At 35.0% G+C, this 14,180-nt stretch overlaps 1 protein-coding gene across 1 annotated transcript; it reads right to left on the bottom strand.

The window, feature by feature from the left end:
• Nucleotides 1-6,236: 6,236 nt before the first annotated feature.
• On the bottom strand, nucleotides 6,237-6,713 carry LOC145270803 (uncharacterized). The gene has a single exon (XM_080126391.1). The coding sequence runs from the start codon at nucleotides 6,711-6,713 to the stop codon at nucleotides 6,237-6,239; it is 477 nt and encodes a 158-aa protein (XP_079982517.1).
• Between the last annotated feature and the right edge of the window lie 7,467 nt (nucleotides 6,714-14,180).

The raw sequence follows: 14,180 nt of genomic DNA, 5'->3' as shown, positions 1-14,180 counted from the left end.
TGGAAAGTGTGTACACACCTTTACGAAAAGTTGTCAATATTAACATACATCTCAAATCTCAATGTCTTGTATGACCACCAGCATTATCAAAAACTGACCCTATTCTCCTGGCCATGGACGTAACCAGAGCTCTTCATGTAGGAACTTGAATGCTCTTCCGCTGTTCAATAAGGACGTTGAAGAGCTGGCTGATATTTGAGATATTGCGCACATCTACCTTCTACTAGAGGATACCCCAATTCAATTGTGTTTTGTCGTGAGTTATGCTTGGCCAGCCTATCACCTAATCCGTCGATGTCGCCAGTAATGATATGGGCGTATTGCATATGTGTTCGGGCCATTCTGGAAAACTGCTCCGCGATATGGTTTCTTTAGGAAGCGGATCATACTCTGCTGCAGTATTTGACAGTACATGTTAGAGTTCATATTTCTCTCAATAAAATGTAACTCTCCAATACCTGCAGCACACATGCTGCCCCAGACAATGGAATTCCCACTACCATGCTTCACTCTAGGCATGGCACACTGATTGTTGTAATCCTCAACTGGTTGGCGCCACACATGTGTAATGCCATTAGAACCAAACATTCAATTTCGACTCATCAACCATAGCAGATCGTCTCAGTAATCTAGAGGTTTTGTTAACATGTTTCAGCAAACTGTTTGCGGGCTTTTTTCCGTATTGCCTTCAGAAGAGGCTCGCTCCAGCGGTGCGAGCCATGCACACTAAGTTGATGTATTGTCCGGGGTATGGTGTGAACACTAACAGACTGAGCCCCAATCATTTTAATACTTACAGCAATGTAAGTATTTGGATGTGACTCTCGGTGCTTGCGCTCAGTTTCGTTGTACGACCCACCCTAAATCTGGTCTTAGTTAATCTTACTTTTTTTAAAATGCTTGATCATTTAACACCTGTGTTGCAGCCCAGTTTAAAGGTGTTAGCAATGTTGTTGTAGGGTTGGCCACTATTATGTAGCGCAAAAATGTGTGTTTTAAGATCCTCACAGAGTTCATTTCAATGTTGAGATTTAAATGAATTGAAAATGTGTTAATGCGGCACTACTCATAGGAATATATCTGCTTCCTATAAACAGATGTCATAGTTACACTAATGAGGTACATAATATGTTGGATGGTAATGAAGCATTAATAAATGTAGGCATTTATGGGGTGTACTTTTTAACAGTGTACACACATTTTACGGGTGATTTCCTTAGGGGTGCCCTCACTTTCATTGGAAAAGGTTTAAATTTAATGGTTATATTTTGATTTATTTTGAGTGGAAAATAAAGTAACCCTGGTATATATGTTGCAGACAGGCACATGTTCATTGTATCCAATAAAGCGATATACTTAAATATTTAGGTAAATGTGAGTGGTGTACTAACTTTCGGGATAAACCTGATATATATATATATATATATATATATATATATATATATATATATATATATATATATATATATATATATATACTAGCATGAGTGCCTCGCGTTGCCATAGTGTTTGCAGGTGTGTGTTGAGCAAAAAAAAGGTAGTAGTATGAAAGCAGGCTCAAAGAAAGGAGAAAATAGGCGACGTCTTTCCTGTTACAACACTCGCCAAACCGGAAATTGCTTAGGTTCAAATTAAGGCTAGACAATCGAATGAGGAGACAACTTTCGAAAATATCGATGAAAAAAAGCGACCCCTCTCCGTAAAAATGTGCCCAGTTGACGATGAAGAAATTAATGTGTTTCGGCAATTTTTCCGTATTTGGGGTCTGAATGGTCGAGCTTCAAAACGATATTAATCTTGCGAAAATCCTGCGCCTCTGTCCCAAATTATAGGCAGACATGCAAACATACATGCATAAATTCATATATTGGGAGCTCAAATTTTCGACTCAAACCAATTAAAAAGCTTTCTCTATCTCTGAATACGCTTTATGTAAAATTTCCAATGTTTAGACCAGAAACTGTCTGAGTAATTTGGTAGAGACCGCAGAGGTACTTTTTTCAAGCTTTGACCCATATTATGACCTCTTAACATTAATTGTCTTGGGCTCCAATCAAGTTATTAAGTTAGATCCATGTATCTAAAATTTTAATTGGTTATACCCAAAATTGTCGGAGGAGTTTGGTAGAGTTCTGAAATCTCAAATCCTTAAATAAAGACGCATTTACAGGCAAATGTCTGTCCGGAAACAGATTACCAAGATTTCCGCAAATGCCACTGCCCTGTATATTTAATTTCGAGTCTGTAGACTTAAAATTGACAGCCTTTTTTTTGTCGGGAAATGTACGCAGACAGCCCCCCGCACACACACATACACTTACACTTTTATAGATATACTAGTATGGATGGCCGGCGTTGCCCGAGCGTTTGGAGGTTGGAGTGGACCCAAAAAAAAGTGGTAGTAGTAAGATAGGTTCGAACCCGTACTGTTCAAACAGTCAGACCGGAAGTGTCGTAGCTTTAAATTAAGTTTAGACAATAAAAAAAGAAAGTGTGGCATTCGAAAATATCGCGGATAAAAGCGAGCGTCCTTTAGATAAATGCCTAGTTGAAGGTGAACGTGTTAATATTTTTAGCCATTTTTTTAAATATTTGTCGTCTTAAATGTCGAAATCCAAAACGATACTGACTTTGTAAAAATGCGTCTCCTCTGTATAAATTTTTAGGTAGGCATACAAACATGTAAACATACATACATTTATATATGGGTAACAAAAAAAAATCAACCAAACCGATTAACAAGTTTGCCCTATCTGTGAATACCTTTTATGCCAATTTTCAAATGTTTAGACCAGAAATTGTCTGAGTAATTAAGTATAGAACGCAGAGGTTAATGTTTTTGAAATGTTACCCCTCTTATTACCCCTGCACATTTATTGTTTAGGCTCAAATCAAGTTATTGTTAGATCCATGCCCAATGAACCTATTTCTAACATTTCAATTGTTTTCACCCAAAATTGACGGAGACGTTTGGTAGTGTTTTCAAAGGCCAAATGGTTAAATGTTAACCCCTTACAGACAAATCTTTGGCTGAAAAGGGGTTAGAAACATTTTCCCAAATCTCAGTTCCCTGTATATTAACTTCTGAGTGTGTAGACTGAACATTTAAAGTTATTGCGTAGAGAAATATGCACACACACAGACCCAGAAAAGACAGCAAGACACGTTCATATATATATTTATATATATATTTATATATATATATATATATATATATATATATATATATATATATATATATATATATATATATATATATATATATATATATACTAGCATGGCCGCCCGGCGTTGCGCGGGTGTTTGGATGTGTATGTTAAGCAAAAAAAAAAAAGTGGTAGTAGGACGGCAAGCTCGAAGCGTACCACAAAGGGGGAAAAGAACGGGATAAAACCTACCGTTTATGCTGTTACGAACATCGCTAAACCGTAACCGACATTTTTTTTAAATTAAGGCTAGACAATCTAAAGGAAAGGTTTACTTTTAAAAAAATATTGGCGAAAAAGTTACCCCCGCCTGTAGAAAAGTGCCTAGTTGAAAGTGAATGTATTAAAGTTTTTAGCCAATTTTTCGATATTTTTCGTATGAAAGGTCGCACTTTAAAACGATACTGATGTTGGTAAGATCCGTCGCCTCTATTGAAAGTAATTCGGAAGAGACCGCAGAGGTCAATTTTTAAAAAAATTTACCCCTATTATGACACCTTTATATGTTTTATTTTTGATCAAATCAAGTTATTAAGTAAGAACCATGTCCAAGGCACCTATATCTTAAATTTCAAGTGCGTAGAGACAAAATTGGCGCAGTTGTTTGGTAGAGTTCACAAAGGTCAAAGAATTGAACTTTGACGCCTTAATCGCCATATTTCTGGCCTAAAATATGTCACATCTACTTTCGCAAATCTCAGTAACCTGTATATCAAATTTCGAGTCTGTGCGTAGGGAAATGTACACAGACACACAGATGCACAGATACACAGCAACACACACAGACACTTTCACTTTTATATATATTTGTCACGCATCAAACTCGCTGGGAACAGCGAGAGACCAAGGGGCGCAACAATACAAAAAAAATAAAATAAAAAAAAAACAAAAAAATGACGAAAATAAGTAAATGGGACGGGATGGGATATCTTGTCTCAGGACACCGGTAAAATGTACAAAGGGTTGCATGACTCATAAAATAACAAGACAAATGCAAAATGAAATTTTTAAAATTTTATTTAAGGACTAACATTACCTAAAGAATAGGGTTTTGAGAAAATAAAATAAAGTAAAATAAAAACATATAGAATAAAATAGCGAAAAAATGAAGAACCTTTGGGGAAGAGAATTCTCTTCTCTTCTTATGTAATTTATGGAATCAAGTAGAAAACATCGTCCGTATTTTATAAAGCAAAGAAAATGCCCATTACACCAAGTTCAATGTTCAGCGTGGGCGGATCAGGATAAAGGAGAGAGGGGGAGAGAAAGAGAGAGAGAAAGAAAGGGAGAGAGAAATAGCAAAACGGTAGCTTACTGTTCTCGGATTTTATTCTGTACGCGCGTTGGTATACTGTCTTGTTTTGTTTTTTTCTCATTTGGGCCGTAATTCTTCTTCTGTGTTGCTGTTGCATAAGTGTCATCCACAGCAAGTTCACGTAGTTTCCTTCGGTGAGAGCTACACAGCATGCGCCTATCTCCGTCGCTGATCGAACCCAAAGAGGAAGAAGGCTCCAAAAGATCCGTTTCCTTTTCTTCCACTGAGCATGGCAGGGGAGGGGCCTTATCCCGGGTGTGTTTACTGCGGTGTCAGCAAAGGGGAATTGTCGCAAGAGGTCATTAATAGTTGGGGCTGGCCGCCCCTTTCTGTTCATATCTACCCTCTCTCTCTCTCTCCCTTTCTCTCTCTCTCTCTGTATTTCCCTACTCTCTCGACTTTCAAATATTCTATAAAAACTTTAAACATTTCCTATCATAATATAACACCTCCTTACAAAATATGGAAAGGATCGCGAGCAATTCTTTTCTAAACGGGTTGGCGTCTATCGGGTAACAATCAACTCTGCTTTTCACTATATTTTTATACTAAGTGCGGGACAAAACATCCGCGCAGATATTATCAGTTCTTCGATGTGCTGAATATGTAAAGTATATTCCTGCAGGGCTAAGCTCCAGCTGAGGAGACGTCTATTTTTATTTTTCATCCTATGCAAGAATCTCAGGGGATTATTGTCTGTATACACTAGAGCCGTTTGACACGAAAACGATATATAAACTCGAAATGCCTCAGACTCAAGATCAGGGCTAGCGACAGTAGAGTAACCCTTCTGGTATACATTGAATTTCTTTGAGAAATAGCTGACTGGGTGTTCTATGTCGATGTGATCAGTATGTAGTAGGACAGAACCGATGCCACAGTCGCAGGCATCAATGGCTAGGCGGGATGATTGCGAGATCTCGGGCCTTCAAGATGGGGTGAGAACACAGCATGAATTTGATTTAGTCGAATAATTTTTGCAGGAGGTCGCCCAGGAAAACTTTTATCCCTTCGACAATAGTTGGGTAAGTGGTGAGGCTATATCAGAGAAATCCCGGCAGAACTTCTTATAATAGCCAGCCATGCCAAGGAACCGCCTTAGGCTTTTCACGTTGTTCGGGGCAGGGAAATACAAATTACCCTGAACATTGGGCTCGACAAGGGATATCTTGCCATTTCCAACTTCATGCCGGAGATATGTCACCTCAGCTTTTCCAAAGTCGCTCTTTGCTAAGGTGACCGTGAGGTTAGTCTGCCTAAGCCTGTCAAATACATTTTTCAGAGATATGAGGTGGTCGGCACAGTTACTCGAGTATATGTCTATGTCGTCAATATAAGTATCAACACCGGGTAAGTCTCGCAGACACGAATTCATCATTCTCTGGAAGGTCGCCTGCGAATTTTTCATCCCATTTTCGCCTTAACTGGATTCACTCGATACGGGTGTTGTTTGAGAGGGTATTAACTCCTACGTCTACATCGTGTTGGATGACATATGTTTGCTTGGGGATATCGGGGAAAAGGTCTGCGTATTCCCGGATAAAGGCGACTATATCGCTTCCCTTGCTACTGGAAGTAAGGTTGGCCAAGACTTCAAAGTTCGATAGTCTCGGTAAATGACCATCCTTCTCTATGGTCAGTACATGATCCTCTGCACATTCAGTCGTCTGAACAGATACATTTGCAGCTATGACGGAATTAGGTCCATCCCTCTCTCAGTAGGGCTTTAACATGTTGAAGTGGCACAGTTGCGTGGATTTCCTGCGATCAGGAGTACAAACTATGTAGTTTAGATCACTATAAGGGTCATGAAATGTGGCTTTAACTTGGTGGCTGGGTAGTAGGACGAGCACCTTGTCTCCGACCTTGAAGCTTCTGGAGACAATGTTTCGGTCGTAGTGTCTGTTCATTTTCTCCTGGGCTATGCGAAGGTTTTCACGTGCTAGCTTGGTCGTTTGATTAAGTCTGGTTTTAAACTGTGACCAATAGTCTAACAGGGACTCGCGTGTTGGACCTTCCTGCAGCCATTCTTCTCTTAGCAGAGCCAAGGGACCGTGTACGGACTGACGGAAAACCATTTCGAAGGTGCTGAATCCTGAGGATTTCTGCGGAGCATCTCGCGCCGCGAATATCAGGAAGGGGATACCCTCATCCCAATCCCCTTGATGATCATGGCAGTAGGCTCGCCTCATCGTTTTGAGGGTTAAGTTGAACCTCTATACGGCTCCCTTATTATTCTTGTCCACCCGAATCTGCAAAAGAAACTGAGGAGGGCTGCGGTGATCTTCCCAGACGATATATTTCTGAGTGGGATCGCCACCGGAAATTTGATGGATGTACACATGATCGTCAGTATATACTGGCTCCTTGTCTTGTTTTGGCCAGTGGGCCTACGCAATCAGTTATAATGCGACAAAAGAATTCCTCAAAGGGGGTATGGGGTGTAAGGGGGCATTGGGTATTGTCTGATTCGGCTTGCCTACTACCTGGCATGTATGACACGTACAGTAATGCTTGGTCATGTCGTTGCCTATCCCTGGCCAGCAAAAGTGTCGGCAATACGCTCATATGTCTTACGGATACCCACTTGTCCTCCTAGGGGGGTATCTCTAATACTTCAGCCCTGCGTGTCTGTGTTAATAACAATTGATGTATCACAGACCAATCTTCTGATGCGGGTGCATGCGGAGGTGTCCATTTTCTCATCAATATGCCCTGTTAATAAAGTATCCGGAAGGTACCTTCTCTAGTTCCTTCTCAGATAGTGCCTCCCTAAACGATGGGAAAATTTCCTCATCTGCTCGTTGTTCTCTACTTATTGGGTTCTTGGGTTAGGGTTGGACGCTATTGACAGGTCCATCTTTGTTAGGTGTGTTGCGCCTTTCTGTTAATGGGATCTCATGTTCTATCTCAGTGTTCAAGATCGATTCAGATAGGTCTATGATATCATCACTTTCAAGCCTTTCTTTCCTCCCCATATTTTCCTCTGTGACCTTCTTCATGGTCTGTGCCCGGGTAATTACACACGACGATAATATGCCTGGTGTTCCTCTTCTATCCTTTCAATACTCTATACCAGGTTCGGCTTGGGTGTAGTACAACACTCTTGCCAGCTATTCGTTGCCGAGCAACATTGAGATGCCCTTCATCAGTAAATTAGTCAAAACTCCAACTTCAACTGATCCACATATAATGGATGAATCAAGAGAGATCCGCACCTGGAGAACACATACTACCCTTTGATCTTGACCAAAAGGCCAAGGAAGACAACTCATTTTTATAAGCTTTGCCTCAACAGCGACACCATTTTTTTTTTTGAAATTTAATTCAAGGGGGGCAAGGTTTTTTTTTTGGAATATTCCACTATCTTTTTAGGGATGCACAGCATGATAACGGACAGAGCGATAGACGTAATAACATAATGATGGTGAATATTGTAATTATTATTGTAATTTATTTGACTATTTTTTATAATCATTTCGTATATTAGTTTTGATGAAAATATTAATTGCAAAATCAATATCTTCGCTGATGTGTATGTTTTATCTTTAATACTAAAGTATATGAAATATATATTATATAACTTTTGCATACAAATGCATGCCCTCGTATATTGCATCATATCTGCCTGTTTAAAAAAGATGTATTTTCTTGTCCGTACTGTAATAAGAAACCTCACTATTGCTTTAAATATTATAAGGTAATGCCCAGGATGATTTCAGACATTAGATTAAGGCAGTGGGTCGATAAATACTTTTTTTTTTAATATATACCTAGAGGAAGAGACTTTCGCTTAAGTGATATATAATGCACGAAACAGTTTTTTGCTGCATTTCGAGCTAAAGTAAAGCATTCGACTTGTTTGTTTCCCAACGCTGTTATTAAACTTTCGGCGACTCAGCATTTTTGTAGAAAATTTTGGTGGACAATCCGTTTAATCTTCAAACAAAAATAACTATTAATAAACTCGAAATATTAAAAGCATTACTTATATAAAAAAATATATCAACATAATACATTTTAGAATTCTCCAGCTACCATTAATCAGTAATCTGTATCTCTCCCCCCTCTCTGTATCTGTCTGTCTGTCTGTCTACCCCTCTCTCTCTCTCTCTCTCTCTATCGCTCTCTCCCTCTTACAAGGCTTCTCAGGACAAACTTACTGGATTGTATTTTCCATACAATTAAATGCTGACGAATTATTCAAAATAACATAATTTTCCAACTCAAATAAGATCTAGTAGGTAGCAATGCCACAGTGATTTACGGAGATATTTTAACCTTTTCTGTAGTTATGTTATTTTTACTAAGAGCTCGAAGCTGAATGCTCCACAAAAGAATATACAGTTTTTTCATATGATTTGGTAAAACTATTAAACAGCAAGGCAGATATATAAATACACACGTCTCTCTCGACCTCTCTCTAAGTATATATATATATATATATATATATATATATATATATATATATATATACATACATATATATATACACACGTGTGTATATGTATACATATATACACGTGTGTATATGTATATAGGTAATTTTAGTTTTTCTTGAAATAATAATTTTACCACTTTTATAATCTACAACACAAATATTCCAATTTGCTCTTCGACAAATAAATCAGACTATATCTATATATATACAAAGTAGGCACAACCTACAAATACTTATCATTTTTTATTATATACAGGGATATCAATATTTTCTTAATATTAGTATTTTGAGTTATTTTAAGTGGGGGCTATCTGAAGACAATAATTTCACACACATTGTGTTGCTAGTATTTTATCAAATTATTTTAAAACTGGCCTTAAAACAACATATGTTGTGTCACATTACTTTAAAATAATTGTTAAAATATGTTTATTTATGTTTTTCTTATTAATTAAAAAAACAGTAGATTCGGCTAAGTTCTTTCTATTAGATAAAACATTTTCTTGAAAGTTGATGAACCATTGAGTAATAGACTCTCTTATTAATAAATTAGATTTAATTTATCAATTGCAATAAAACACAATACAGGCTATTAAAAAGAAAGATACAAAATAATTATATTTGCAAAATTTTAGAAAAAAAAAAGGTTATTCACGTTACGTATTGAATAACATCTCTTTAAACATGGAATCAACCAAGTAACCTCTCTCTTTTGTTCAAATCAAAATAATAAGCCGAGTTAAAGGAATAGATACATCATATTCTCATGAAAGAATATGCGCGAACAATGACGTTGTAAATTCCAGGGTTTTAAAACCCAAAATAGATGCAGTGAATTTGTAGTTAACATTAAAAAAAAATGTACAAAACATGCGAGAGAATCTTGGAAGCAAATGCGAATAAAAATATAATACAATTTTGTTTGGAAGCAAACAAAGCATTTTATGATTTTAATTGAAATTATGTCTGCTCCTGAAAAAAACCTTTGTTTCTAACAAATTGGCTTGATTGAATTGAGTCTAGTATTTACACAAGGCAATTCCATAACTCCGCATCTCGTAACTTAAAATAATAAATATATCCGTTGCATTCCACATCAATTTTAAATGTTGATTTTATTTTTATACAGCATTTATTCTTTATACAATTTTATAGTTTTATGTTATTTCAATGCTATTGTAATATGTTATGGAAAAAAATAACTCAATTCAAATTCAATGTTTACGAAACTTATTATTTTTCTCATTTTCATTTGCTTTTAAACTAAAATTATTACGATTGTAATTTACAAAAAATACTAATGATTTTTCTAACATAAAATTTTCATGAATCTCAAGCTTAAAAAGGTTATTTTATCAGAAAATGTAAATTTTACACGTTATGTTTCCAGATTTTTATGTGATAATTAGTATTATTTGTATTATTCGCTGTCTTGTTAATTTTTCTGTGTTGTTTTTATAGATTTTTGGTTGATGATTCATCCAATGTTGACCAGAAAAACAATTTTAACACTTATTATATTGAGGTAGTATACTCATATTATATCTAAACTATAAATTATACACTATTTTCAGTAATAAACCTCTGTTAATCTTTCATCTTTGCGAAGTCAAATTTATATAAAATTAAATGGTAATCTATTATTTCTTCTCTCACTCTCTCTCTTTCTCGCGCGCTCTCTCTCTGTATATATATATATATATATATATATATATATATATATATATATATATATATATATATATATGTTGACATGCCGTAAAACAAAAAGCAACCAATCCCTGTATATCAACCCGTTTCAACTTATTTAATGTTGAATCCAGTGATTTTGCAGACATATTTAATAGAATACATTTTCTTTTATAGTGATTTTCTATTAAACCCAGTGTTGAGACCCTAAAAGGTGCAACCTCTCCTTGGGAGAGTGAATCTGGGAGCATTGGCAATTAACGGCTGGCTCAACCCTTATCAAACCCGCATGCTTGGGCCTCACCATTGGATACAGTTTAAGGTCCTATCCAGGACCCATACACACAAAAATTCACACACACACATACGCACACACATATATGCATATGTATATATATATATATATATATATATATGTTGACAGTGCTCAATAATTGTCGTTATAGAATTATCAATTAATTTAGATATATTCACATGCGTACAGCACATCACATATCAAGATAATGTATCTGTGGGTATTTGTGTGGACATGCATATAAATGCTAGTAAAATAAATTTCAGTTCCCACGATTTAAGAAAGTTTTTTTCTGATATATCGAGTTTTTAAACACACTTTTATGAGCAATTGCGGAGAAATGTTTTAAGACTTATGTCAGATTTCTATAACATCAATCAATACATGCACAAACTCACACACATATGTATATATATATATATATATATGTATATATACATGTGTATATATACACACATGCACACACAAAACACACATATATATATATATATTATATATATATAAATATAATTGAACGTGCATGTATGTGTGTCTGTGTACATTTTTCTAAGCAACAACTCTGTCAATTTTCAGTCTACAGATTCGAAATTTGATATACACTGTACTGAGATTTGGGAAAATCTATGTACTCCGTTTTCGGCCAGAAATTTGACTGTGTAGGGGTCAAAGTTCAAGGATTTAACCTTTGAGAACTCTACTAAACCCCTTTGTCAATTTTGGGTCCAAACACTTGAAATTTCAGATATAGTATATAATGTAAATCTTACACGTTATGTTTCCAGATTTTTATGTGATAATTAGTATTATTTGTATTATTCGCTGTCTTGTTAATTTTTCTGTGTTGTTTTTATAGATTTTTGGTTGATGATTCATCCAATGTTGACCAGAAAAACAATTTTAACACTTATTATATTGAGGTAGTATACTCATATTATATCTAAACTATAAATTATACACTATTTTCAGTAATACACCTCTGTTAATCTTTCATCTTTGCGAAGTCAAATTTATATAAAATTAAATGGTAATCTATTATTTCTTCTCTCACTCTCTCTCTTTCTCGCGCTCTCTCTCTTTATATATATATATATATATATATATATATATGTTGACATGCCGTAAAACAAAAAGCAACCAATCCCTGTATATCAACCCGTTTCAACTTATTTAATGTTGAATCCAGTGATTTTGCAGACATATTTAATAGAATACATTTTCTTTTATAGTGATTTTCTATTAAACCCAGTGTTGAGACCCTAAAAGGTGCAACCTCTCCTTGGGAGAGTGAATCTGGGAGCATTGGCAATTAACGGCTGGCTCAACCCTTATCAAACCCGCATGCTTAGGCCTCACCATTGGATACAGTTTAAGGTCCTATCCAGGACCCATACACACAAAAATTCACACACACACATACGCACACACATATATGCATATGTATATAGATATATATATATATATATATATATATATATATATATATATATATATATATATATATATATATGTTGACAGTGCTCAATAATTGTCGTTATAGAATTATCAATTAATTTAGATATATTCACATGCGTACAGCACATCACATATCAAGATAATGTATCTGTGGGTATTTGTGTGGACATGCATATAAATGCTAGTAAAATAAATTTCAGTTCCCACGATTTAAGAAAGTTTTTTTTCTGATATATCGAGTTTTTAAACACACTTTTATGAGCAATTGCGGAGAAATGTTTTAAGACTTATGTCAGATTTCTATAACATCAATGAATACATGCACAAACTCACACACATATGTATATATATATATATATGTATATATATATATATATACATGTGTATATATACACACATGCACACACAAAACACACATATATATATATATATTATATATATATAAATATAATTGAACGTGCATGTATGTGTGTCTGTGTACATTTTTCTAAGCAACAACTCTGTCAATTTTCAGTCTACAGATTCGAAATTTGATATACACTGTACTGAGATTTGGGAAAATCTATGTACTCCGTTTTCGGCCAGAAATTTGACTGTGTAGGGGTCAAAGTTCAAGGATTTAAACTTTGAGAACTCTACTAAACCCCTTTGTCAATTTTGGGTCCAAACACTTGAAATTTCAGATATAGGTTCCTTGGACATGAATCTAACTCAGGAACTTGTTTTGAGCTCAAAAGAATATATGTTAAAAAGTCATAATAGGGGTCACATTTAAAATAATACGTTTATTTAATACGTCGGTTTATGTAAAATAAGGTATTATGTTAAGTACATTGTGATATTTATAAACGAGCACATTCTTATAATTCAAGTTTTATGTACCATCGAATGGCTGATGAAACACCAGGAAATACACAAAAAAAGTTTCCTTACTTTAAAATCCTGTTTAAAAAAAAGAACGGTAAAAGTACAGAAACAAAAAGTATGCATGGAAAATTAGTATTCATCTGTATATTTAAGGTAACGTAAAGTGTTCGGATTTGCGATCGAGTATGTGGCGTGAACGTCAAAGTCAATGCATAAACTCTTAAGCACAACGCCGATGGCTTCGGACTAAATGTAATATGAATTAAAAAAGGGATTATTAAAATGCATAATGACGGTTGTTATTATTTACATGTGCATGGTAATTAGCAACATTTATAGATAATTTGTATCTACATGCAGTATAAATTATATGACTTATATTTTATTTTCTTAATTTATTGAAATTGTGTGATCTTTGTGAATATAAACATTGCAGTTTGAACTTTGTAGATTATCAAGGTAAATGAGTTATCAGGAATTTTTGCATATTTATTTTTACACAGAAATTGTAGTCCCTGAAAATGTGCATACTCTAAATTAAACTGAATATAAAAAAAATATTACATTTCGCATCCCATAAAAACACAGAATGTTAGCTCGTTTATAATAATTAAAATATGCCGTCACTAAAATGTTCTCTTTAAAAATGTACCTACATCCATTATCAAAATTTTAAATAATGGATAAAGGTGATACAATTCAATGCTTTAAAAATAAACCACTAAAACAAATTTTTGTTTTTTATTCTAAAAAGTGTTGTCATGAGTGTCTATATTGAGTTAACATTTATCTTATACTGCTTTACGCATTTTCTTCCGACGATTCAACTCAGGCAATTTTTATTATTGCCCCCCAGTGCCTCTTTTAGGGGAGCTGGATTCTCTCAATATTATAATCCGACCTTATGTTTACCGC

The sequence above is a fragment of the Euprymna scolopes genome, chromosome 4 (genome assembly GCF_053919585.1).
Source record: "Euprymna scolopes isolate OS-2025 chromosome 4, ASM5391958v1, whole genome shotgun sequence".
NCBI classification, from domain to species: Eukaryota; Metazoa; Mollusca; class Cephalopoda; order Sepiida; family Sepiolidae; genus Euprymna; species Euprymna scolopes.
Note: the sequence above shows the minus strand (reverse complement) of the source record. Positions and strands in the feature narration are given on the sequence as shown.

Bases quoted from the DNA above. Each gene is read 5' to 3' on its own strand.
- LOC145270803 (XM_080126391.1), bottom strand. From the start codon at position 6,713: ATGAGGCGAGCCTACTGCCATGATCATCAAGGGGATTGGGATGAGGGT.